We start from the raw sequence: 24,147 nt of genomic DNA, 5'->3' as shown, positions 1-24,147 counted from the left end.
GTCAAACGATGCACCGTCAAGTGACAACCTTGGACCTCGATATGAGGTCGTCTCGGAACATTAAGATATTTAAGGTTTGGCCTGTAATGTCTAATGACCACTTTGCTGATACTTAATGATTCATTGGAAACAATCGCCTAATATTCCCCATTATTAAACAATACATGTGCACGAGATGAAACCATTTTAGGCATACGGCAGGACAGTCAAAACAAACTCAAACGCAGTCTTATTTTTACACAATGTCTTTATTTTATTTTTTTTCTCCCTAATACACTCATGGGTTAAAAATAAAAATAAAAAAGCAGAACATTTGTTCAAACCCACTTCCCCCTTTTCAAAAAAGAAAAAAGGTCTCCACACAAACCCCACCCTTACTTGCCCCACCCTAAAATAACTGCTCAAGCCCACTCCAATTATTAACTTAATCAATGCCGTTAACTTATCAGCCTTCCTCAGACAAGCCGTGACTGCACTGCGCGTCATCAGAGAAAGGGGTCGCATTAAGGTCCGCACTGTATACCCCAAAAAACACCCTCGTCTCTGGTCCTGCCTCCTCACTCCCACGCAAAACTGCCTTCCTGCCACTCAGCTATGTTGGCTTCAGCTCTCTGTAAATAACTTGTGTTGGACTTGCTGCCTGTAAGTTATGTGTGTGCTGCAGTGTGTGTGTGTGCGAGTGTGTTGAAGTGTTAAAGGGACTAAAAGCATCATCAGCGTTTGCTGTTGTAGTAAATGCCCCCCGCAGCGGGCCTGTGGTCGCCTTGCCCCCCTCCCCCACCCCCCCACACTGACAGGATGGGGTGAGTGTGCATAGCGGGTGCAGATAGAGAGAGAGACGCTGCGGAGACAGTGGGGGGGCCTTGCGCCACCTGGGGAGGGGTCGTCAGCCTCCACTGGTCTTGAAACCTGAAATGACAAGAAGTGGTCTAATATACAGAGAGAGGAGGGGTGGGGGGGGGAAGGAGGAGAGACAGGAGACAAGGAACACAGAAGGGCGGGAGGGAAAAACAAGTGGGGAGGGGGGGGCACGAAATAAAAAACATTGATGTCTGTCAAAAGAATAAAACGAGCTGTAGCCATGCCTGAGTTGGAGGCGACAGGTATGAGAGCAGCAGGAAGGTGGCAGCAGGAGGAACCCGGCTCCCACGAGAACAAATAAAAGAAACGATTCTATGCACGTATAATCCCACTGAACACTGAAGGTCTATCACGGCCAGAGAACAATCCATGGGGTGATGAGCCAAAGAAGGTAGGGTGGGGGCAGGGGGAGAAAAAGCATGAGTTATAAAATGCAGCGAGGGTAGGGGTGAGAGGCAGAGAATGGCAAACACAAAGGGGGTTGAGGGAGGGATGGGGAGGTGATATACTCAAACACGACAAACTTAAAAACACAACAAATACTCTGGCTAGTGGAAGTTTCACATATGTACGGTACATTAAAAACAAAAATAAACAGTATATCTTCTTGCTGCCGTTTCCCCCCGTTTTTTTTCTTTTCTTTTCTTGTTTTGGTGGTGGTGGAGGGTGAGTGGGCTGTGTTGGTGATGGTGTGAAAGCAGGAAGTCACAGCCAGACCAAAGGAGACACATCTGCAGCCTGAGATACCACCATCTTCTCCTACATGCCCCTCCCCCCTCCTTTCCCACCCCTCAAAATCAACAAAAAAAACAGAAATCAGCCACCATATTCTTTCCCCAATGGCCAACTGATACCTTACCAGGGGGGACTGCATCAACCTCCGCACACGCACGCTCACACACAATCGCACACTGCGGCCAGTCAGTCTCTGTCCAGAAGAGTTTTTTTTTTTTTTTTCCTTTTTTGTCTTTTTTTCTCTTCTGGTTTTCTCTTCTTTTATTGTTGGGGATGGGGGGCGGGATTTTTTTCTATGTGTGTGTGTTTTCTCTAAATGGAAAAGAGAGGGGAGAGGGTTGATAGTAAGGGAATGTTGGAGGGAGGGTGTGTTTAGTAAGGGGAATACCACGATGTTGTTCGCCCTCGGCCCCTGGAAAAGAGAGAAAAAGAGGGTGAGTTGTTTTCTGGTTGGCTTAAGAAGACTCACACCAATTTCCTGGTGTGATCAAATATATACAGGACTGTCTCAGAAAATTAGAATATTGTGATGAAGTTCTTTATTTTCTGTAATGCAATTAAAAAAACAAAAATGTCATGAGCCTTGACAAACACTCAGCTGTTATAAATCTTTTTTTTAACTTGGTCTGAGGAAATATAAAAATTTTATGAGATAGGATTTTAGAGTTTTCTTAAGCTGTAAGCCATAATCAGCAATATTAAAAGAATAAAAGGCTTGCAATATTTCAGTTGATTTGTAATGAATCCAGAATGCATGACATTTTTGTTTTTTTAATTGCATTACAGAAAATAAAGAACTTTATCACAATATTCTAATTTTCTGAGACAGTCCTGTATATAGATAAATAGATAGATATACGTGTGAGATAGTGGCCAGAGAAAGGGTCTGCAAACGGAAGGGGAAAGAATATATTGATGTAAACGAATGACAGAATGTTTAGGACAGTGTTCACAATCACTTAATCGTCATACCGTCCTAACGGTATTGGGCCGTGGCTCTCACGGGGGGTTGTGTTACAACAAATCAATCTGGAAGAATAGACTAGTGCTGAAAGCAGCTCGTCAAGAGAAGAAAGGCGTTTAATTTCCAGATGTTGGAATAAGGATTTGTGTTTGGGTGTGAGGGCTCAGCAAAGGCACTCTCTCCCTCTTTCTCTCTCTGTCTGTCTCTCTGCGAGAGCCGCCTTCTGGGGTCACTGTGGGGAAAGACCTTGAGGACAAACAGCACCACACATATACCCCCAGCAAGACAGTGCACACACACATACATACACACACACATTGGGGACAGGATAACTGCACCATTATTAGACACTCAAAACACTGCCTGCCTGACACACACTCACACAAAAGCCAGGCAGCAGCAAACCTTCCACACATCCTCTTCCCTCTCATACACAAATCATTCAGTGGCAACAAACACAAAAAAATGTCACACTGGGACTGAGGCCAGTGGTGGTCCGGCTAGATGCTGAAGTCAGGCTGCAGTAATGAACCCTCGTTTCTGGGAGTGAACGCTGTAAAGGTGAATCTGGGTTGGAATGCGTGTGTTTGTAGAGGAGGGTGGGGACATGCACGGACATACACTGTGCATTAAGCACCAAAAATGAAATTCCACATCATGAGTACAGTATGCACGTCTTCTGGCGCGCATCACAATCTTGGCTGTTCACCATGCCAACTTGGGAAGATGACAAAATGATGTTAATGGATGCAATACATGAGAAAACACTTTCTGCAGCCAGGCACCAGTTGTGTGGAAGAGCATGTAAACATGGATGACTGTTCTCAGTCAGGGTGCAAGGATTTGAGGCGCTAGACAAACGCCGTTATTTGGCTGCATTGTCCTTTCAGACCATTAAATCCTGGCAGCCAACGTTCTGCAGAAGACACTCGCCGTGACCTTGTTGAATTCCAACTTCTTATAAGCCAAGAAACATCTAGATACTTTAATGAAACATATCTATTGGACCACAGCTGAGCACTGTGAAACCTTCCCAAGCACACAATGGGTGAATGCAAAGTTTGTTTTTCTTCCCCATGGATGAGTTCCAAACCCAAGACAAGGCACAACTGAGAATACTTGGATCAAATCTGAGCCCAATTCTGTTAAACTTGCAACAGACTAATGTAGACTTGACAAATATAGTGTAGAAACTAGACCGCCCTTCTGCAGAAGGGGATCACGGTCATTTCAAGTGACCTCGACTCTCTGCAGTGATGCAGGAATGAGTCCCTAGACCTACCAGAGGTAACATTTTGTTCGGTCAATGTAGGAGCTCTAGTTAAATGCCTAAAATATGGTATGTGGTTATAACACATTCAGTAGATACCCCTCTTGTGAATTTTGAAGCTTAGTAATGTCTAAACTTGTTGCCAACAAGCGGCTAAATGAGATTACGAAGCGACGTCAGAGACTTGTCCGCCTTCACAGCTTGTTGGAAAAAAAGTGGTGCTCATTTGTGAGGCTGATCCTCCAGAACAAAAACAAAAATGTGGTTTATAAAATGCATCTTCGCTAAAGCACTCTATTCTCTGTGATCAGAAGATATTAACCAACGCCGTTATATGATGCATTTATTAGTTTTACTTTTATATTTCTGTGATTACAAGTGCAGTTAATAGTCAAATCAATCACCCGTGGCAAAACTAATGTCATGACCTTGAAACTGCTCGGTCCAACCTGACAAAAGAAAGACCGTCAACTGTTACTTTTGTTTGCAGTTCTTTTTACATGATGTCCACTTTTACTTTAATCATCTTCACGTCAAAGTTCAACGATTACAGCTAGTCTGAGCTATGTTTACAACCTAAGAAAACTCTTTAAAGTGAAAGGTCCAATTATGCGATCAGTTTTTAAGCTACCAAATTATACATACTATCATAACTTTTAGCTCCTGGAGACTTGATGTAATAGCACCCACCCCATAGCGTTGCCCTAGTCTGTGCCTTGTCCTGCAGCTCGGTCAAATCCCAGAAAGCAAACTGGCAGGGTTAGGGTTTCTTGGTATGTGTGGGAGTGGCTGGGTAAGTGCACAGAGATTAGAGAGATCCTGACCTTGAGGGTCAGACACATTCCCACACAAAGGAATGAATAGATATGGAACCCTTTCTTGGAGTCATTTAAAAAGGCAGCCTTGCTGAAATGGGAAGTCTTTGCACAAACACTTGAGTGTAAAAGAAAGAGCAAAATGAAAGAGGAAATACAGAAGATAAAATGGAATAAATAGGAGCCCGTCAGAAGATTTTTAGCAACCTGTTTAAATCTGTAAAATAAATGGCCCCGGCATTTCAGGCTCTTCCAAAATAACTGTTGCAGCATCTTTCTTCTGGCACATGTTCTTTGTTGAACATTAAGTATTAAGCAAGAACCAACGTTCCAGATGCTTGTCAGGGATGATCAGTCAGAATCTCTCGGTCTCAAAGCTCAGTGCATGTGTGGGAAAGTTGGCATGCTGACCAGTCGGTTTGGCACCACACATCTTTTCTAACTCTCAAAAAATCAAAACAATATGGCTCCACAGGGCGTATATGACCAGTGAGATACCGTAGCCTTGATTTCTCACTGGCCTTAGGGGCTAGCCATAATTTATATAAAAAGGGACAGTTAATTTGTGGTCCAAATCTATGTTTTAAATGTATGTTTAATTATGCTCAAAACATGATTTTGTATGCATCATCGTAATACAAACTGTGCAGCTCTAATTAATAATTAACTGCAAATTGTTTGAAATTCAAATGTTTACAGTGTGTGATTTAAAGCGGCGTTGCAGTAGAAACTAGACTGCAAAAGACTCACAGGGCCGCACTGCAGATCTCAGAATTAAAGCCAAATCAAAACACATGTAGAAAGCCACCAGAATCCCAGTGCAGTCTGATCATCAGTAATGTGACGGGTAAGAACATAATACTGCTGGACTAGAGCATTAAATGGAACTTCCACAATGGTGCATTAGAGTGAGGCAATGCTACAGGTCACTGTACTGATACACAAAAATTAAATGTATATTTAATGGAGGGAATCAGTGTGTCATCCAACTGGACATTAGCTTTGTTGTCCTATTGTTTGTGTGCTAAAATACAAGGATAGGACAGAGTTAACTTAATCTGAAGGCCAAAACAGGCCATGTATGACCCATTATGTAAATCAATACGAACAGATGCTAATTCCAGCTGGTCATTAGAGAACGGCCTCATTTGTCCTGCGATTTCCTTTCAAAACAAACAGCGAGTGAGATGCAATGCATGCAGGTGCAGTGTTCCCCCATGGTGTCAGAAGTGATGCGTCTCAGGGTCAGCTCACCTGAAGGCCCGTCCTCTGCCTCTTGGTGGCGTGTAGCCACTGTAGTAGCGTGCGCGCGATGAAAAGCTTCCCCCCCGTGACCGGAACCGAGCTCGTGGAAAGCCGCGGTCTGTGGTGCTGATGCCTGGTCTGTTTGTTCTCTTAGCGCCCACCTGAGTAGCGAGAATCAAGCAAAAGGGGACAGTTGCATAAACCAACATCCATCCATTGATCTTGTGGAAAGCTTTTGTTTTTTTAGGATAAAAGAAACTGCTCGAATTCTTTTGAGATTTTTGCTCAGAATTAGACTTGTTCAAATACTTGTAAACTAGTACAACACGCGTCGGTAAACACTTTTATGCCCCCTATTTTTCTGTTAATGCTACATTGTGAAAAATAAATCAGCAGGATGAAAGAGATAATCGAAATCAATAGTGAGGAAAAAAAAAACTTTTGTGGTAATCACTGATTATTTATGTTCCACACCAATATTCAACAGTTCCTAATGATGCAGACACAGTTCACATTGCCCTCCACTTCCTCTCATAATGGTTCTGTCATACTGCCCTACAACTACTTAACATCTCAATATTTAAAATGATCTTACCTTTATCTGCCTTCCTCTGAAAAGAGACTCATCCAACGCCATAGCCGTCCTAACAGACTCTTTGTCTGCAAACTCAATATAGGCAAACCTGAAAGAGAAAATAAAAACACATAAATTAAGAGGGGGGGAGGGGGCTGTGTGACTTCATCAAGTTGGAAATAGTCCTAATCTTATTTTAACCTCCGGACACCCAGGGCCTCGTCACTTTAAAAGCAGATTCATGAACATTTCATAATTATCAACTACTTTCAGTCCAAGACAGTGGCGTCTGTTAGTGACCCCTGATGTAGAGCATGACGGCATCAGTATCTTGATCAGAGGATCGCAGACATCTAAAATGGTAAATGAAATCTATTCCTCTGGGTGAATAACTGTTGTTTAAACCTAAATCCATTTTTGTTGGGAAATAATTACTTTTAATTACCTTTAGAGAAGATACTTTGCCGACAGCAATAGATACCAGCTTTTTTAAGTTTCCTTTTTAGTGTTGTTATCATTAACAGGATACATACACATTTTGACCAATGGATTTCAATGACTTTAAACCAAATTTCCATGACCAAACATTGTGTGAAATCTTGTTGTATACATGAAAAAGTGAGAAAATGTGGTATTCAAACAATAAGAATTGAAAAGCATACAGTACAGGTCAAATGACACAATAGTTTGATTAAAAGAATAAACATTTATATAAATGTTTATTCTTCAACACGTTGACAACGTGAGAAGTGACGGCTGAAGTTCCCAAAGGAGCAGAGCTACCGGGGAACATTCGGCAAAATAGCAGGCTGGCATCTTCGGAAGATGTAAAAGAATAATGTGATTTGGCAACCTTCAGTGCTCCGCAGTGAGGAGTTCACTTTTTGTTACAGCATCGGTTATCGACGCCTGCTTCTTACCGAAGACTTTTGAGCGTCTTTTTTTCTCCTCATTAAAATAACTATTTTAAAATTCCATGACTTTTCCAGGTTTTTCACGGCCGTGAGAACCCTGCATTAAAAACAGGAAAAGTGAAACCAGAACTCAAAAATGTTTGACAGTGGTTGAATCTGGTCTCACTCAACCATTACGGTTTATCATGCAGATTTATTTGCGACATGAAGTGATACAGTATACTGACGCCGTCTTACCCTTTGGGATGCCCTGTGTATTTGTCACATAGGATGGTGACTCTGTTAACTGAACCACAGCCATGAAAGTGAGCTTCGAGCTCTTCTGCCGTGGCGCCGTAGTCCACCTGAAGAAACACGGGATGAAAGCTTGGACATCAAGAGCTGAACCCACACAGCCTGGACCAAGAATCAAAGTAAGACTCATGTCACTTTTAATATACTAAATTAGACTGACTGAAATAAAACAATAAATATTGCATTTGTTTTAAATAAAAAGAGGGGCATTTAAAAATACGAAGAAAGAATGAACACATTCAGCAATAAATTATATTATAATCATATAAATAAATCCATGAATTCAGCCCGTGGAGTTTTTAGAACATTAAATCGCAATAAGTGTATTTCAGATAAAATGTGTTCGACAAATTGCTTTGAATAAAGCTAAAATAAAAAACACCAATCATTGTTTTTAGGTGTTTATAAAAATCTGAACAAAACCAACTGTTCGTTGGTTCAGTAAAGTTAATTCTAAAAGGGAATATGGGAAGAATATGGCATAGCTTTAATCAAGCTGATCTAACCAAAGGAGTTGAACACCCAAACAATACACTTTGATACTTGTTTTACAGAAAGACTACAAACCAATTATAATTGAAAAAGTACATAGTATGGGGGGGAATACTTAAAAACTACATTACAGTTCTGGAGTAACAACGATCCAAAAAAGCATTTTTTGCAGACTTGAAATTTGCGCTTTTTATTTAATGATATGCTAGTTCACAGAGCTTGGTCGGTAGAAGAATTGGGGGAGTCCAGACTCAGCTGCAACAAGAAGAACATGTGTAAAAAGGCATCCATACGAGACAATTACTCACGTTTCCGACATAAATAGATCTGCCATCCGCTTCCATCTTTTCCTCGATGGACATGATGACTGGACCGACTGGGGAGGCAGAAAACACATAAGTGAGCAACAAAATGAAGGGAGACCTGACTAATTATTTACATTAATTTGCTCATAAACCCACCTTCTTCATTTCCTATATGGGACTGTAACCCTTGTATAGCAGAATGGAACGGTTTGTTTCATAGACACTTTTTCCCACCACTGCAACAATTTGGCGGTGAGATGGTCAAATCAGTCTCCTTTGATTCATATATTATATTTTCTGATTCACGAGCTGATGACGGAGACAGGAAATGTGGACAGATAGGGAGAAACTAGTGTCCCCCGTGCACGCAAACACACCTGGTGGGGGGCTGAGATTCATCTGTTTCTCCACCTCGTTCTGGAGCTCCTTCAGCTTCTCTGCCTCTTCCTCCATCTCTCTAACCCGGGCTTTGATTGCCTCCAGCTCCTGCAAAACAAGACCAAAAAAACCACATCATGATGTGGATGGCAGCTATGCCACGCTAAATCGCTGACCAAAACTAGCCATGAACATTTTGTAATTAACCAATGTGGTTATAACACCCCCTTTGCAAACACCAGGAAGACGGTATGGTAGCAAGGAGATAATGAATCTGTAAGTGCCGTCATAACATGACTCTAATCTCATGTGCACGCATGGTTTCTGCCCAAATGTCGGGCTGGTCTGAACTTTTGTTATAGCCCCTGATTGCCCACATTTGTACACATAATTATCTACCATACTGCCTTAATTTGGCACTTGAAAGTTGACCTCCAACCCATTTGAAAGATGTGCATCATCAGGGCATGATATGCTTGAGTAGTATTCAAAATATAATGGACAAACAAAATGAATGGATTAGTATGGCATGCTCAGTTTGAGTTTCCCATCACTTCTTAATGACATGAAGCAAATGTTCAGAACAGATACAAAGAAGCCAAATGACAAGTTTACATATTTTAAAAGGGTGGTAAATACTACAGTACAAAACCATGTATATACACCCGTACCAGAAATGTAAATACGTTTATTTCTGTTATAAATAACCACATTTCTGGCCGACATCACCATGGGCTCCTCCATCTGATGGTGAGCATTTGCTTTAAATATAGTTTGACACTGAACAGGTCAATACATATTCTGTAAATTAACCAATGGGACAATTGATTTGCTGCAACTCTACTTGAACTGGCAATTAATAAAGACTTTTGAGAAACTCAAATGCCTAATTCCTATAGTAAACCCAGAGATGGCCGGACATGTGGGAGCAGACCCTCATGGCTGACAGTGGTGCACTGCAGCACAGTGGGAGTCATTCCAGCTCCATCCAGGGCTGTTGCCTGTGGTGACAGGACTTGTAATGTAGGGCCGCTTTGTATAACTGGGTGCAGTGACACCAATATTAAATGCAGGTCCTCGAACCTGAGGAGATGGACGGCACGGTGGCATGGGCACCATCACCTCAGCGACCTTTAGCTACACGACCACCCGGTGGGTCGCGATCATAGAGGGAGTAATCCACGTTCACAGCTAGATTGTTACAACAATGTAAGCCATCAATGACACTATGTACTTTTTTTTGTCGCATGCTCCTTCATTGCCCGCTCTCATTATTATTGCTCTGGTAAAACACCGAAGGATGCAAACCCAGCCCCTCAAATACCGCAACCCCCTGCTTCTGCGGTGTATGGCGCGCGCTCTCGGGTTAGCACAACCTCACAACTCTGGACTTACTGCATAGACATCACTCGGTGAATACGCGCGCGTGTGGCGGTACAAAATAAAACAATTATGCTACTAATGCCATCTTGAACCACTATAACGTTACAGCCAACTCCGTGTCCCACTGGTGTGCGATACCAACCATGGTCCAGCAGTCATGACAAAGACGATGAGCTGCACGTCGGTCATCTCCACCCTCCCTAGCTTTGTTACCTTACAGCTAGCTTGTGAGCGTACACGGGTCGCGTCTGATCGCCGGGCTAATAACCGTTTACGGTGCACATTGTATCTCGCTACTCGTCGGTCGGCGTGTCTTCTGGTCATTTTAACCGCCGCGCTTGATGTTGGAGTTCGGCATAAGCTATCGTTACCCCCCCTGACCGTCGGTCATTTTACATGTGCATACACCCGCGCCTCAATTGCAGCAGACCGCACAACAGTGAATGCAAATGGGTTAAAAGATGTAATTACCGTCAGCAGGACGCCTTCTGAAGCAGCAGACACGCGCAGCGGCGGCTAATGGCGGCGGCCTGTCCTACCCTTGCCCCCGACTGTCTCCTGTATCTCAGTCTAGCATTATTTTTTTTCAGACGATACCCCCCCCAAACGACTCGAGCTGCTCCCTGGCGCAGAGAAACCGGCGCCGCCGTTGCGCCAAGATGGCTGCCGACACCACGCATGTCACCACCCATTTCTACTGCACTGCGTTAACCACAATGGCGGTTGTACTATCGACCTAGCGATAGCTCTAACGTAACGTTGCACGGCATGTGACCAAAGATTTGTGGAGAAGAGAAAACTAGTAACATATTGGTTGCATGCTTTGGCTGACTTCTTCGTTTGGGCGATCACGTATCCCGGTGCCATGTGGGCACTCACAGCTGAAACAATGCCCTTCACTTACCGGGTCTTCAATTGCGGCCTCTCCGTCTTCTAATCCCTGTTCTTCGTCACCGACACCCGGGTCCTCCAGCTCGGGATGTCCGGGGTCTGAATCTAGTAGGGATTCCTCCGCCAGTCCGTTACCGAACTCCGCCATCGCCCTGTTCCAACTGTACCGACGCGCCTCGTGGCCAAACGTACAGGCCCCTACTCACGCACAAGGGGGTAGAGTGAGCGGGGCGGCGAAAAGAAAAAAAACGGCGGAAAACGCCGCTTAGAAAAGTTAAAATGGGAAATAAAATGCTAGCTACAGTTCCAGCCACTACTCTAACAGCATAGCACGATGAACAATAACTGCTGTTTCACTCACTACCTTTTAGCAGCGGTGCTAGTTTACGACCGATAACCTAGTTTATTTACTTAAATGAGTATATAAAAAAGGCGAGGACTCTACGCGAGAGCGGCGGCGTCCCTACAGTTCAGAAATGGAAGCCGGGGGCGGAGCCATGTATCACTGCGGGCGTAAAACTCACAATCCTATTGGTTCGCTGAGGATTCTAGACACACCTCTTTGATGTCTGCCGCGTTCCTATTGGAGGAGCCGCACAAGACTTTCCGGTTCCGAAATCACATGTGTGCTTTTAATAGGATTATGTTTCTGTCAATCATATCCTTGTCAATGGGAAGTAAACCGGCAAAACCAATTGTTTATCAAATTAGTTCAAGGCAGCACATTTGTGTGTGCCATATCAATTGTCTCCACCAGTGTGACCTAAGTGACCTTTATTTAAAATATGACACTGATCTATCACATCTATCAATAGTTGAAACCTCTGTCACATAGAAACAAATGCCCCTTTTAAAAATGAGGTATGCATCATTTGCAGCGAAAGTGAAGTAATTTGTAATAAATACAAGCTAGTTGGTATTAATGTAATTATAGTCCTTGACCAAGAGGATGATGGCAATCTTGCACGCAGGAGTTGATGTTCTAGACACATTGTATTGTTCATACAATATGATATTCAGATATTCACACATAAAAGTTGGATATAAAGGCATTCTTCTTCATTTATATACCCAGGGCTGCTTCTTGCACAATTAACTGGCATTGCCATCAGATATGCTTTGTTGTTCAACTGATTTTATTTGTTTTTCTGTATATCAAAGAAAGCATAATGGAGACCAAACACAAAAAGGCAGGTACAAGTGAGGAGGAAAAAAATAAGCTTAATCAAAAATCTAACAATTCCTAACAACACTGCCACTATTATTGTTCAATATTCATAGGAATTCCATACTGTATTTGAGCAGAGGGGTGGCATTTAAAACCATTATGGATCAATAATAATCAAAAACAGTGATGGGTAGTAATGATAAATCGTATAAGTAGTAGTACAGATATAACAATAGTGAAAATCAAAGTGACAATGAAACATAAGAGAATAAAAAGCAGATCTCCATAAAAACCTATCTAGTTTGGACAGTGCAACACCGTGTCTGTGTGTGTGCGTGTGTGTAATCCCAGTCTTGAAGTTAGAGCACTCCAGTCCTTGCTTTACACACAAGATACAGTTTCCAACAGAGTACAAATTATTACTCATGAAAGGACTTTGTTACCCTCCTCGTTTCAAAACACACACCAAGTGACTCTTAATGCCGTGTTAAGGCTGTGTTCATTAGAAATGTCTGTAGCTTGTGCAAAAATTGTGGACTAGTGCAAGTGTCAAGCCGTGGGATGTCCTTTACAGTTTGCATTTACGAACACCTCTCCTGCTCTCTGTCGACCTCAGGATTGCTTTTTGGTTTTTGAATGACAGAAAGCAAAGGGAGGATTACTTTGGAATATCAGTTATTTTTAATATATTTCTTTACAAAAGTTCATGTTTTAGTTTTGCATTTTTGTTAAAACTATCAATAGTAACATTAATATACAACTTAAATTGAAGGAAAACATCTTTAGTATGTTAAGTGTCCTTCAACACAGCACCATCTTATTAGCTCTCAGTCAACACGTGTAATGTTTTCTAATTTGCTTTCACAATTTGAGTATTCATTAGTCCCTTGAGGATACTAGTAATACCCAACTTTCTCCCTTGTCATGGTTTCCAGATATGAGATCTCATTTCACAGCACGTACGTTTCCAGAATTAGTAACTCTGTATCAAAACGAGGGGGGGGGAACTGCCCATTTCAAGCCCCGTTCTCTTTATATTTCTAGAGGCTTGGCTTTTGACCTAAATAAAAGTCTGTTACACCAGTTTTTAATTGCTTATATTGGTATAAATACTGAAGCTAATAAATTGAGTACTTTCCGGTCTTATGCAAAATATTTATGGCAAAGAAAAAAGGAAAATTAACAAATTTGGTCTGACCCACGATGCCAGGCAATAGTGAAATGATATGGGCTTGAATTGGTTTACGTGGTGGCGTGTCTCCTTAAGGCGGTCATATTTCTAAACACACCCACAGTATGTGAAAACAGTTATTTACCTCCACAGGTTTGAAGAGCTGCATTTCAAAATGACAAATACACCATTTGGAGGGAAAGTGAAATCCACAGGATCAAAGTAATTTGTAATAAAAACAAGATGGTTGGTAATTATAGTCCTTGGCCAAGAGGATGCTGGCAATTTTACAGGCAGGATTTGCTAGGTACAGAATATGACATTCAGATATTTCCCCCAAAAAATCAATATAAAAGCATTTTGCAACAGAACTCTTCATTTACATACCCAGGTCTGCTTCTTGCACAATTATGCTCACACCTAAAGCATATTTTGACTAGCAAAAATCTATTTATTTCACGTGATTTATATTCAGGCATCCATCATGCATCAATGTATCTTTTCCATGAAAAGACACTTGCATTAGAATGCTTAAAAACATTTCAAACAATGTAAAATGTGTCAAAGTGCGGTTTGCCAAGATTCTATGTTCAGCCTCTCTTTTTGCCCTGTCTATTAGGATTGTCGTGAAAACTATGAACATGGGGACAATTCAACAGCCCTATTCTCTCTAAAGTACCTCTTTTTTTAAATCCCAAATGAGTGGACACAACACTCTTCAGATCACACTCTTGTAGAAAATAAAAAAGGTGACAGTCACTACAAGTTCTTCCTCTCCCAATGGTTCAGTCCAGTTATATTATATCCAAGCAACCTTTGCCCTAGAAGTGAAAGGCATGAGAAATACAATTCCACAGGAGAAAACTGGGAGTTATTTCATGTTTTTATCCCAGAAAATGTCCAGGCCTTCCGTCAAATGGCAACTTCCAAACAGGAAACACTTTTTCATCAGTCTTTAGGGTAGCACAGTTCAAGCATGGCAAGTTGAGTGCCTTTAAAAATCATAGGAAGGTCGTTAAAGTCAGGTCATATATATATAACCACAGGCTTAGGACCAAAAGTGTTTGGATAAAGTGTGTAAGGATTGAAGGAGACTTGAGATGTGTTCATCACTTATCAGACAGCAACTGAGTTAGTGTGAAGCAGCGTGGAACAAGTCTGCTGTCGGGTTGGATTTCAGGTGAACTCTATAGATCAACGGATTTCGAGTCAGTGAATGTTCAGCGAGGGAGAGCGGGTGCAGGGGGATCCAACTTCAAAAACTAAAGAATATTAGCTTTTGAGGATTAGTGCTCAAATTTGTTCATTAAAATCTGAGGAGCCCAAATGGGTCCAAGAATAGTCAGTGTGCAGACCAATCCTGACCGAGTCTTTAACTGTTGCTGGTGGACGTCGGTGGAGGAAACTCAGTAACCATCTCTCCTCCAGAGCTGGTTACCGGAGAGGAGAGAGATCCTGGCATGACACTGCCAGGGCCTCCGTTACCAGTTCCGTTCTTGTTGACGAGCGTTGTCGGCTGGCCAAAGTTAGTGGTTCTCAGGGTCGCCAGATGCCGTGGGGAGAAGACGTGGGCCCTCGCCGCAGCCCGGGATTCAAAGGAGACGTTGCAGGCATCACAGCGGCCCGTCAGGGTCTCCTTTGGCACCGGCTGGCCGGCCATTGGGGACGCTGGAGGTTCAGTAACGGTCAGCTGAACAGGTTTGGGAAGGATGGGACGATTGGCTTTGAGAGCGTTGTACTGCAGGTAGCTTCCTGAGCTCATGTCCACCTTTCCACCTGACAGAGGAGACTGGGAATGGGGAGGTGGGGGGGGACAGACAGGACCAGCGAGGCAATTAGTTTGATTGTCATATCATTTAAAGTTTACATTTCGTGACAGGTTTAACTGAACTATAATTGATGCGTACACAATTAAGCAATTCTGTTAATTTGGACAGTCATATTTTGTTTTTAAATTCGGCTTTGTTTTTAAATGCAGCAAACGATGTGTTACGCAATAGTTTGAGTACTCAAAGGCAAGCAATACTAGTAAATCAATATATGCTATTCTTAGAGCAATACCACAACTATGTGAAAAGCATTGAATGCCAGCTGCAGTGTACTCCAGGCTCAGACACATTTAGACTTCAGAAGGAAAAATACATTTCATAATATTAATAGAAAACACTTTTCTGAAACATATATTTAATCACAATTGAATAATAATGAACTGTGCTTCGCCGCTATGCAGACATCGTACGTCTACTTCCCCAACTCACCATTTTCTCTTGTTGCAGCCTCCAGCGCTTCTCCTTGGCTCTGGTGTTCTGGAACCAAATCTGCACCACCTTGAGCGGCAGGTTGAGCTCGGTGCCGATCGCCTCACACTCCATGGCATTAGGGTGGGCGCAGGTCTCGTAACAGGACTGCAGAATGGACAGCTGGAGGCAGGACAAGTGTGTTCGTGGCCTACGGCTGGATGAGTGGGGCAGAAAACTGCTTTCTGACGGGCTTGATTTTGCCAGAACCGGGGTGGAGGGGCTAGCCACTTTGGCAGAGCTGGGGGTATTCGGGCTAACCGGTGCAATGCTCGGGGTTGGAGGAGGGGGGATGGTACGAGGAGATGCGTGTGTTGGAAGAGACAGCTGTTCTCTCGATAGAGTGTTGATCTTAATTGGGACCTTGGGGGTCCAGTAGTTGAGCCCGTTCTGTTTCTGTGGCATCACTGTTGCGGCATGAGGCCTGTTGTTGATGGGAGTTGTGGGCAACTTGGGCACCATGCGGTTCGTGGTTCCTGGTCCAGAACCCATCTCATCTTCATTATCTCTCTCATCATCAGTCTTTTCTTCCTCGCTCTCCTCTTCTAGCTTTCGTTTCTGGGTCGGTCGTGGGGCAATGGGGATTGGATCCTTGGGTGGTGGTAAAAGGACAGGGGTGTTGACTTTGGGTGCAACTTTGACCATCGTGACATTGCTGGTGGTTTCAAGCTTGATCTTTGGCACTGCAGAAGCACTGCTGCTCACAGGAGACACTGTCGTCGAGGAAACAACCTCTTTGGGCTTGATAGGAACTGGGGTGATTTTCTTCACCATTGCAGGTTTGCCCAGCTCCTTAACAGGCTCTCTCTCGGTCTTAATGAGGGTGCGCACAATTGGAGTAGTTGTGATACACCCGGTATTATTGGGAGCAGGCTTGTTTGAGAAAATGGGTTTGGAAAGAGGCCAGGTAAATTTGATGAGAGGTTTGCCAACCGCTGCCAGGGTCCCATCACTGATGAATCTGACCTCACCCTTTCGCTCCCTTGCCCTCATGTTCTGGAACCAGATCTGAACGACCTTCTTTGGAAGGTGGACCCACTCTGAAATCTGTTCAAACTCATGTTTCCCAGGATTTGGGTCTTTGAAATAGCAGCCATACAGAATGTCAAGTTGTTCAGATTGAATGATGGTCCTCGAACGTCGCATATCCCGATACCTTTTTCCTTTGGACTTCCTCTGCAGTTGCTGTTGCTGCTCCTTCTCTCTCTCTTTTTCTCGCTCCCTTTCCAATAGTGTGGCATTCATTTTCTCTGCAGCCCTCATGTAAATACTTGACTTTGTCATGTTGTTGCAGTTCACCAGACTGTTGGAAGAAAGCATGGAAGTAACAGGTTCAGGCTTCACCTGGACAACGACTAGACCTTTGGACGTGGGCCTCAAGCCAAGCCCATCCAGCAATTGTCCCTTCTGTGCTGCAATTTTATCAGCCAGAGATGATGTGGAAGAAGCAGATTTGTTGTTTCTCCCCATGCTGAGATCCAGAGCGGACTCACAGTCCCCACCATTGGACAGGTAGTGGGAAGTTTGGCCGTGGGAAGAGAGAGACTGCGAGAGAAGAGAGCTGGAGAAGCGCGTGATAGTAGGTGGGTTTGGAAAAACGGGTAGTTTGCTCCCATCAACTACTGAAGGGGTAAGAGAAAGCACATAGGGGCTGAGGAACTGAGTAGAAAAAGGAGCAAGGGACAGGGGAAGTGAGTGAAGAGCACTGATTGGAATCTCAGCATGAGACTGTGAACTTAGAGGATCCCCTTGGGCCTCCAACTCTAAATCCACATCTGGGTCCCGTCTCTCCTTCACCTCCATCTCATCACGCTCAAACTCCCGCTTTATTTTTTTCCTCTTTGCTTTCTGACCCCCTCCACTCTCCTCGTCTTCATACTGATCCTCTGCATCAGAGAGAAACACAGTTGTGGAGCGCAATACCTTTCCTCCAACTGGCCCCTTATCACCATGGACTTCCCAATGTGCTTCATCTTTCGCGGGGCTCTCAGGAGCCTCCCTCAAAGACCCATTCTGACTTTCCTCATCGGACACAATGACCGAGGTGTAAACCTCATTTTCAGAGTCAGAAGTGAGACAGGAGTCGCCCTGACCCTCCCTTCCCAAATGACTCTTTCTGCGTTTGCCTCTTGTGCTGGACAAATCTATCGCCTGACTGCCCGATGCTTCGACATCATCCTCACCTTCCGCTATAATCAGCGAGTTTTCCTCGTCGTCATAGTCACAGTCTGAACTTTGGGCGTGCCTTGTGATTCCCACCAAGCGCTGCAGGTGTTCAAACTCTGTTGCCCTCTGCCTCTGTTTTGCATGCCGGGCTTGGCTTAACCACTTGCGTACCTCTTCCTCAGAAAGCCCCACCTCTCTCCCCAGCGCCTCACAGTCCTCGTGGGGAGGACTTGCAGCGTCAGCCGCACTTCGTGACTCAAAGAATGCCCAGAGAACTTCCGACTGGAACTCTGACAGCACTGGAAGGCCTGGATAAATAGATCCCATTGCATTACAATGGGCTCGAGTTTGGTTGTTAGTTAAGGCATTTGTACTCGGGCTGGATTTTGGGGTGCCAAGGGAGCCACAGGGGCTAGTGCCCGAATGGGATTTTTGAGGAGTAGAATCAGGACTAAGTGTAAGGTTTAAATTTAAAGGACTGAGGCTTGAGTTGCTGGGCACAGATGCAGAAGGCGAAAGATTTTTATTGCAGAGGCTCTTCTCTGTGCCCACTGGGGAGAGATTGAGGCTAGCTGCTTTATCACCTTCCAGGTCCAACTGATTAGTCGAGCTGTCTCCATCTGTTGTGCTATCTCTATGCGCCTTCCCATTGTCTTTGTTATTCTTAACCTTCACTTTGCCTTCTATATTAGGCCACTGTGCAGATTCGTTCTTGTCCTCTTCCATTAGTTTCTCCTTTTTAATGTTCTCTGTAGTCCAGTTATTCCAGCCCTTGATCTGATTCGAGACCTTCTCTGGTGTCTCGTCTCTGTCCCGTCTTTCTTCTTCTCTCTCACACTTTATGGTCTGCTCGTCCAGGCTGGGCTGTATGTTTGTTTGAACTCCTGCAGAGGGCCACTGGTTCTGTAAACTGTTAAGTCTTTGGGTTAGGAGGGCTTGCTGGGCTGTGCTGAGACCTACGAATGGCACACACTGGGTGAGGAGCCGGCCTTGCTGGTTCTCCATGTGCTGCTGGGTTTGGGCCTGGAGCCCGTTCAAGATCAAGGGCATGACTATTTGCGAATGAGGCACGAGCTGAGGCATGGCGGCACCCGGAGCAGCACCAGCCGCGAACAGGGAGGGGAGGAGGGGGTGCGGGAGTGTGTTGGGATTAGATGTGAGGAGGGTGAGAAAGGCCGAGACCGCCTGAGCCGAGGCCACAGGAGAGGTGAGGAGAGAGGGAGCCACTTGTGAAGTTTGAATCGGCTCTCCGTCTTTTGTGGTAGTCACGATCAAGGTCCCAGGAGCAGCACAGTTGGTGGTAACAAGCTGACTGGTTACACTTCCAGATGTGGTCACTACAGTGTTTAGAGCACTGGTGGTGGTACCTCCCAAAACAGCAGCTGCGCTGTTTGTAGCATGTGCAACAATTCCAGCATTTCTGCCTCGGGTCTGGTGCAAGACGGATTTCATATGGCTCTCGAGGGTGATGGCATGATTGTAAGAGACTCGACATACAGCACACTGGTAGGGTTTGTTTGATATGTATGGCCGAGACAGAACAGGAACTGAGGGAGTTTGCGGATCAATGTCCCCAGCTTGTTTTGCAGGGCCTTTTGTCATCCTCTGAATATGGGATGTAGAGTTGTAATGAACTCTCAAGGCAGTTCTGCCAGGGAAGGTTTCCAGACAGGCATTGCATTTGAATGACCGCGTGTTGTTTTCAGCTGGCGCACCATTTTTACCAACTGACTTTTCACTACGGTCTGGTATTTTTCTGTTTTCAGTTGCATTTTGCCGTTTGGCTCCTGTGCCTTGTTTTCCCTCCTCTTCTGGCTCTGGCTCAGCTTCACCTCCCTCCTGTTCCATTATTCTCTCTTCCTCCATCTCTTTGTCTCCCAGCGTCTGGGTAGCGTCTGAACTCTCACTAGATTGGCAGGGATCTGAACACACGGCTTCAGAGTGCTTCATTTGTGAAGATCCAGCACCTGATAAAAGTTAAACCTGCATATTACTGTCATGTCCGAGTAAATGGCGGTCTAGCTGATAACAGAAGTGCACACATATCAACCTTTTTACCCACCTGCACCCAGCTAACACTCATCAGGGACAATTTTCCAATGTAAATACCTTTTTGTTTTTCCTTCATGTAGTTTTGATAAACCATTTAAATACCACAACAACAAAAAAAGAATGTCCACATTAAAATAATCCGTTCATGAACTAAATCAGGTTTGGCTGGATAATAAAACGTCAGTAGTATTTTTCCCCATACCTGATGATTTTAGAGCACTTTCGTCCTCTTCTCCGCCACGGCCACCCTGTTTTAGAACAGCCTGTTCAAAGAAAATGAAAAGGTGTGTCAGTAGAATTCCCATAGCAAACCTAACTGTAAGCTGAATGCTGTCGCTTTTGAGCTGCAAAACATGTGGGCGTGACTTATTGAGGTTATATTACACATAGCGTGGCCTGTAATTCACTAATTACCCTGAAGGCATACATTAAGTCTTTAATCAATGCATTCACCAATTATATTCCTTACATTTCTGAACACTCAACATACTCATGGACCAAGTAAGTTCATTGAGGTGCAGTTTTTTCTAATTTGGGCACCATACTTTCACACTGACATTTTTTGGTAACTGGTTAATACAAACAATGAGATATTCAAACAATTCAAATAATGGACACCAACACTGACAAACCTTAACCGGCACAAACAAGTCATCTACAGAAAACACCCTCAAGTCATAATTCACTCAACTAATTGCTAATGTAGTAACGGATAAGGCACAGATATGTGTATTTTAGCTGGGATTGAATATCACTTTGTTACGGTGAGGTTCTTTAGATAAGTATATTATTAAGAAATGTGTTTGATCATTAATGTTTAGATTAATATAGTTATTTGTTTAAAAAAAATAACAGCCAAGAGCACTGTTATTAACCAATAATTACATACAAGTCAACGATAAACAGTTTCATAACATTTCCCAATGCATACATGGAACACGTCTTACTTGTTCCTCTTTTTGTGTGTCCATTTTTTTTAATGTTGCATGAAAACCAAGGGATGAAGAGAGTTCTATCTGAGGATTTTTTTTTCCATATCTATTGTTTGACGGAAGGTGGACAAAGTTACAAAAATGTTTTAAATTATAATACTGTGAATGCCGAGCAGTCAATGCCGATTAGGCATATTACTGCTCCTCTTTGCTCTTGCAGTCTTCTTCTCCACATCACAATTTGTATTTACTGCAGAGCTAATGCATTACAAGGCATATTGATAGTTTGTCCAAACCCTTGTATACTAGCCAGCAACAAGTAGGCTCATTAAACATTACGCACATAATTCATGTACTACCCAAAATACTACAGTTCCACCGTTCAGGAGTACAGCGCGGCCATACAGCCGAGCCATACTTACAATGTCCAGCAGTTTGTCGACACAAGATGGAAGTACGCTGTGTTGCTCAGTGAGATGTAGAGACAGGGAGGATCTGTCTGTTTTCCTTTTTTGGCACAGGGGGCACAGCCACTCTGCCACTCCATTGCTTTCACAACTCACTGTCTCTCCAGACTCCTCCTAACAAAACAAATAGGTGTTAGATAATCCTACTCTTTCTGGGGCCATTTTTCATCACAAATGCAGAGTAGAAAGTCTCTCCAAGGAGGGAGCTGCACCCACCAAAAAGAAGTATACTTGGTGATTAATTACACACCTTAGCTAGGTGACCAACACTCACCATACATTGCCATCTTTAACTTTTTGAACCCACAATCAGAGGTCAGTTACTAGACCCTTCAATGGGCATGCCGTGTCCCTTTAAACAGGACTCAGTATCCCATTCTTTCAGCTCTTTGAAGTGCCATGCAACCATTAACTATGTTTTCTCGGGAGGTTCCCAGCATTTCCACTGTAAAGACCGGCTCAAATTACATAATGCAATTGTTTAAATTGCACCTTTTGAAATTTAAAAGAGGAGTCATATAATGTTTTTGAATTCTAGATAAGATTCATTGTTTGAAACCGATTTGTAATCCATCTACGTTTTCTTCAAACTGATCTGGTACAACATGTACACATGAAATGTATTAAGACAGAATATGGTGGAGATCCACTCAATCATCATAACATGCACTGTTCCACAATTAACAAAGAGTATACAGTCTTCTAGCCTTCTCCCCCACACAGTTTTGATCAAAGACCAGGAACGTGGCCAAGACTAAATATGATCTGAAATCATACTGCATAGACTCGACTTGCATGATCAGATGACTGTTACTCCCACGTAGTTTTAAGAAAGTCAAAATAGACCACCAGTCTAGATTTAACAACACAGCGTTGACATATTTCTCTGCAAGCGATCGTGATCCGCCACAAAATTGCAACAGAGACAGCAAACCATGCCCATGAGGAGAAATACCAACACATCCATAATCCTCACTTCCTCGTCATGCCAATTAGCAAGCTAGCAGGGCTATACGACCAGATAATGTTTCGACAAGTCCACACAGAGTAACGCGCTCAAGTAAAGCTCCGCATTTCGAGTTTCACCATTAATAGCCGAGACAGAACCAGATTGGCGTCTCTCCGCTTGTCGCTGGCTAATTAACGAGCAGTCTAATTAGCTGTGCCTACCGGAGACGATTCAATTAGCTAGCAAGCTAGGCTGCGAAGCCCCCCCTGTAACGTCGCATTACCGTCGTCTTTCTGGAAACGCTGTTCCGCTGTTCAGCTGGTTAGTTCGCTGAAAATAAGCCCACGGGGACGGCCGGACACGTCTCCGAGACCGCAAAAGACGGGGCAGGCGTGTGTACGGTCCCGTTCGAAGGCTCTCAGCGACGGCTGGACTGTCGTTAAAGTGATAAACAAAAAAAGAGGTTGAGCTAATAACAGTCGTGTCACTTTGCTAGCTAGCCTGTTAGCAGGCAGATAATTAACCGTTCCTCAAACTGTGTATAACTGGAGAGTCTCCGCTCGCTACGAACTCTGCCCCGGTCCATGTGGGAACTGCAGCTCCGGTACACCGAGCGAGTTCACCCCGGATTGAAAATACTCTCGCGAAGCGGAACATCAAAACCTCGGCCTCGAGTTATTTCCTTACCCCTCTGATTGTGGACTGCCAATCGGGCATTTAGTGTTGCACCGCCCGCCGCCTGCTGCTCAACAGCGCAAATTGAGGCCTAGTCGGACCAAAGCCATTTAATTAATGAACGTGGGCTCCGTTTACAGATGTGTTAGAAAACACTCGCACCCCCTCCTCCCCTCGCCGCCCAGCATACCCCTTCTGGAGGAGTCCTAGCGCTCGAATCCGTACCTAAAATCACTCACGGTGCAACACATGGCCATTTAAACTAGCATTTTAACAGCTTAGAGTCGTAATTGGCGAAATAATTAAACGCAAAAAAATAAACAGGCTACTTGAAGCGGTACGTGCGCCGCGGTCTCCTCGACGATGGGGGTGGTGTCGGGAGAGCAGGCGAGAGAGAGACGAGAGGCAGAAAAAGTTTGGATTTAATGTTGGATTTCTACACGGGATCGGATTAGTATGGGGGCACAAAACGTCGTTTGCTCAACCCTCTCCCGGTCAGACTCCACTCTCGTCGCTCAAGTATACACAATTAACAGATCGCGAATGACGTTTAATTAAGTTCGGTGCAATTAGCTAATGCGTCTTTACCTGCATGGTCGCCGCTCCAGCACGCACACACACACGCGCTTCCTCTGTGGCTCCTCAGAAGTGAAAAGTTTTCTCTCTCTCTCTCTCTCTCTCTCTCTCTCTCTCTCTCTCTCTCTCTCTCTCTCTCTCTCTCTCTCTCTCTCTCTCTCCTTCCCCTCTTTCCTCTAGTAAACAGACCACAGCTCCCCCCAAGGCTGATTGCTGACATTCAGAGGGGACAGACACGGCAATCAAATCTCTTACGTAACCCCGCAGATATTACATTATTAGCGAGTGTATGTTGGTTGAAATGCCGATTACCCATCGAGCCATCAAGAAACATTCATGATAGATAAATTCTCCCCCCAAAAAGTATGTCGATGCCTTGATTACATGAAATCCATTTGAATGTTGACATGAGAGCTGCATAAGAGATGAGTCCCCATTCTGCCAACTTGGACTGACACAAAGAGTGTGACGAGTTAATTAAGGCTGAATAATAGAGAAGTAACGGCCACCAGCTCTGCTCCGCCTCATACACACGCAGTATAACGTAATCAAACGATAGGTGTGGCTCACGTC

At 44.0% G+C, this 24,147-nt stretch overlaps 2 protein-coding genes across 5 annotated transcripts; both read right to left on the bottom strand.

Moving 5' to 3' along the window:
• Positions 1-229: 229 nt before the first annotated feature.
• pabpn1 (poly(A) binding protein, nuclear 1) lies at positions 230-11,579 on the bottom strand. Of its 3 annotated transcripts, none has more exons than XM_056434183.1 (7): positions 11,135-11,579; positions 8,847-8,955; positions 8,473-8,540; positions 7,616-7,722; positions 6,486-6,573; positions 5,900-6,051; positions 230-909 (listed from the first exon to the last, which is right to left on the bottom strand). In XM_056434183.1, exons 1-7 carry the CDS (start codon positions 11,267-11,269, stop codon positions 714-716), a joined length of 855 nt encoding a protein of 284 aa, XP_056290158.1. In that variant the 5' UTR covers positions 11,270-11,579; the 3' UTR covers positions 230-713. The 3 variants fall into 3 exon arrangements, with proteins under 3 accessions (XP_056290158.1, XP_056290161.1, XP_056290159.1); XM_056434186.1 differs by lacking the exon at positions 11,135-11,579 and adding an exon at positions 10,702-10,806; XM_056434184.1 differs by having other exon boundaries at positions 816-2,008.
• Positions 11,580-12,236: 657 nt separating this feature from the next.
• zfhx2 (zinc finger homeobox 2) lies at positions 12,237-23,657 on the bottom strand. Of its 2 annotated transcripts, none has more exons than XM_056434124.1 (5): positions 23,587-23,657; positions 21,330-21,488; positions 20,178-20,238; positions 15,719-19,890; positions 12,237-15,249 (listed from the first exon to the last, which is right to left on the bottom strand). In XM_056434124.1, exons 1-5 carry the CDS (start codon positions 23,590-23,592, stop codon positions 14,833-14,835), a joined length of 4,815 nt encoding a protein of 1,604 aa, XP_056290099.1. In that variant the 5' UTR covers positions 23,593-23,657; the 3' UTR covers positions 12,237-14,832. The 2 variants fall into 2 exon arrangements, with proteins under 2 accessions (XP_056290099.1, XP_056290097.1); XM_056434122.1 differs by lacking the exon at positions 23,587-23,657 and adding an exon at positions 23,011-23,565.
• Between the last annotated feature and the right edge of the window lie 490 nt (positions 23,658-24,147).

Source organism: Pseudoliparis swirei, chromosome 16 (genome assembly GCF_029220125.1).
Source record: "Pseudoliparis swirei isolate HS2019 ecotype Mariana Trench chromosome 16, NWPU_hadal_v1, whole genome shotgun sequence".
Taxonomy (NCBI): Eukaryota; Metazoa; Chordata; class Actinopteri; order Perciformes; family Liparidae; genus Pseudoliparis; species Pseudoliparis swirei.
This window is presented reverse-complemented; position numbering and strand designations above follow the sequence as displayed.

Coding starts and splice junctions, on each gene's coding strand:
- pabpn1 (XM_056434183.1), bottom strand. CDS start 11,269: ATGGCGGAGTTCGGTAACGGACTGGCGGAGGAATCCCTACTAGATTCA. Junction 6,052..6,485: donor TCAGAGGAAGGCAGATAAAG/GTAAGATCATTT, acceptor CTCGCTACTCAG/GTGGGCGCTAAGAGAACAAA. Junction 910..5,899: donor GGCAGAGGACGGGCCTTCAG/GTGAGCTGACCC, acceptor TTGTCATTTCAG/GTTTCAAGACCAGTGGAGGC.
- zfhx2 (XM_056434122.1), bottom strand. CDS start 23,040: ATGCCCGATTGGCAGTCCACAATCAGAGGG. Junction 21,489..23,010: donor GGCAGTCCACAATCAGAGGG/GTAAGGAAATAA, acceptor TTGTTTTGTTAG/GAGGAGTCTGGAGAGACAGT. Junction 15,250..15,718: donor GGCTGCAACAAGAGAAAATG/GTGAGTTGGGGA, acceptor CCCCATTCCCAG/TCTCCTCTGTCAGGTGGAAA.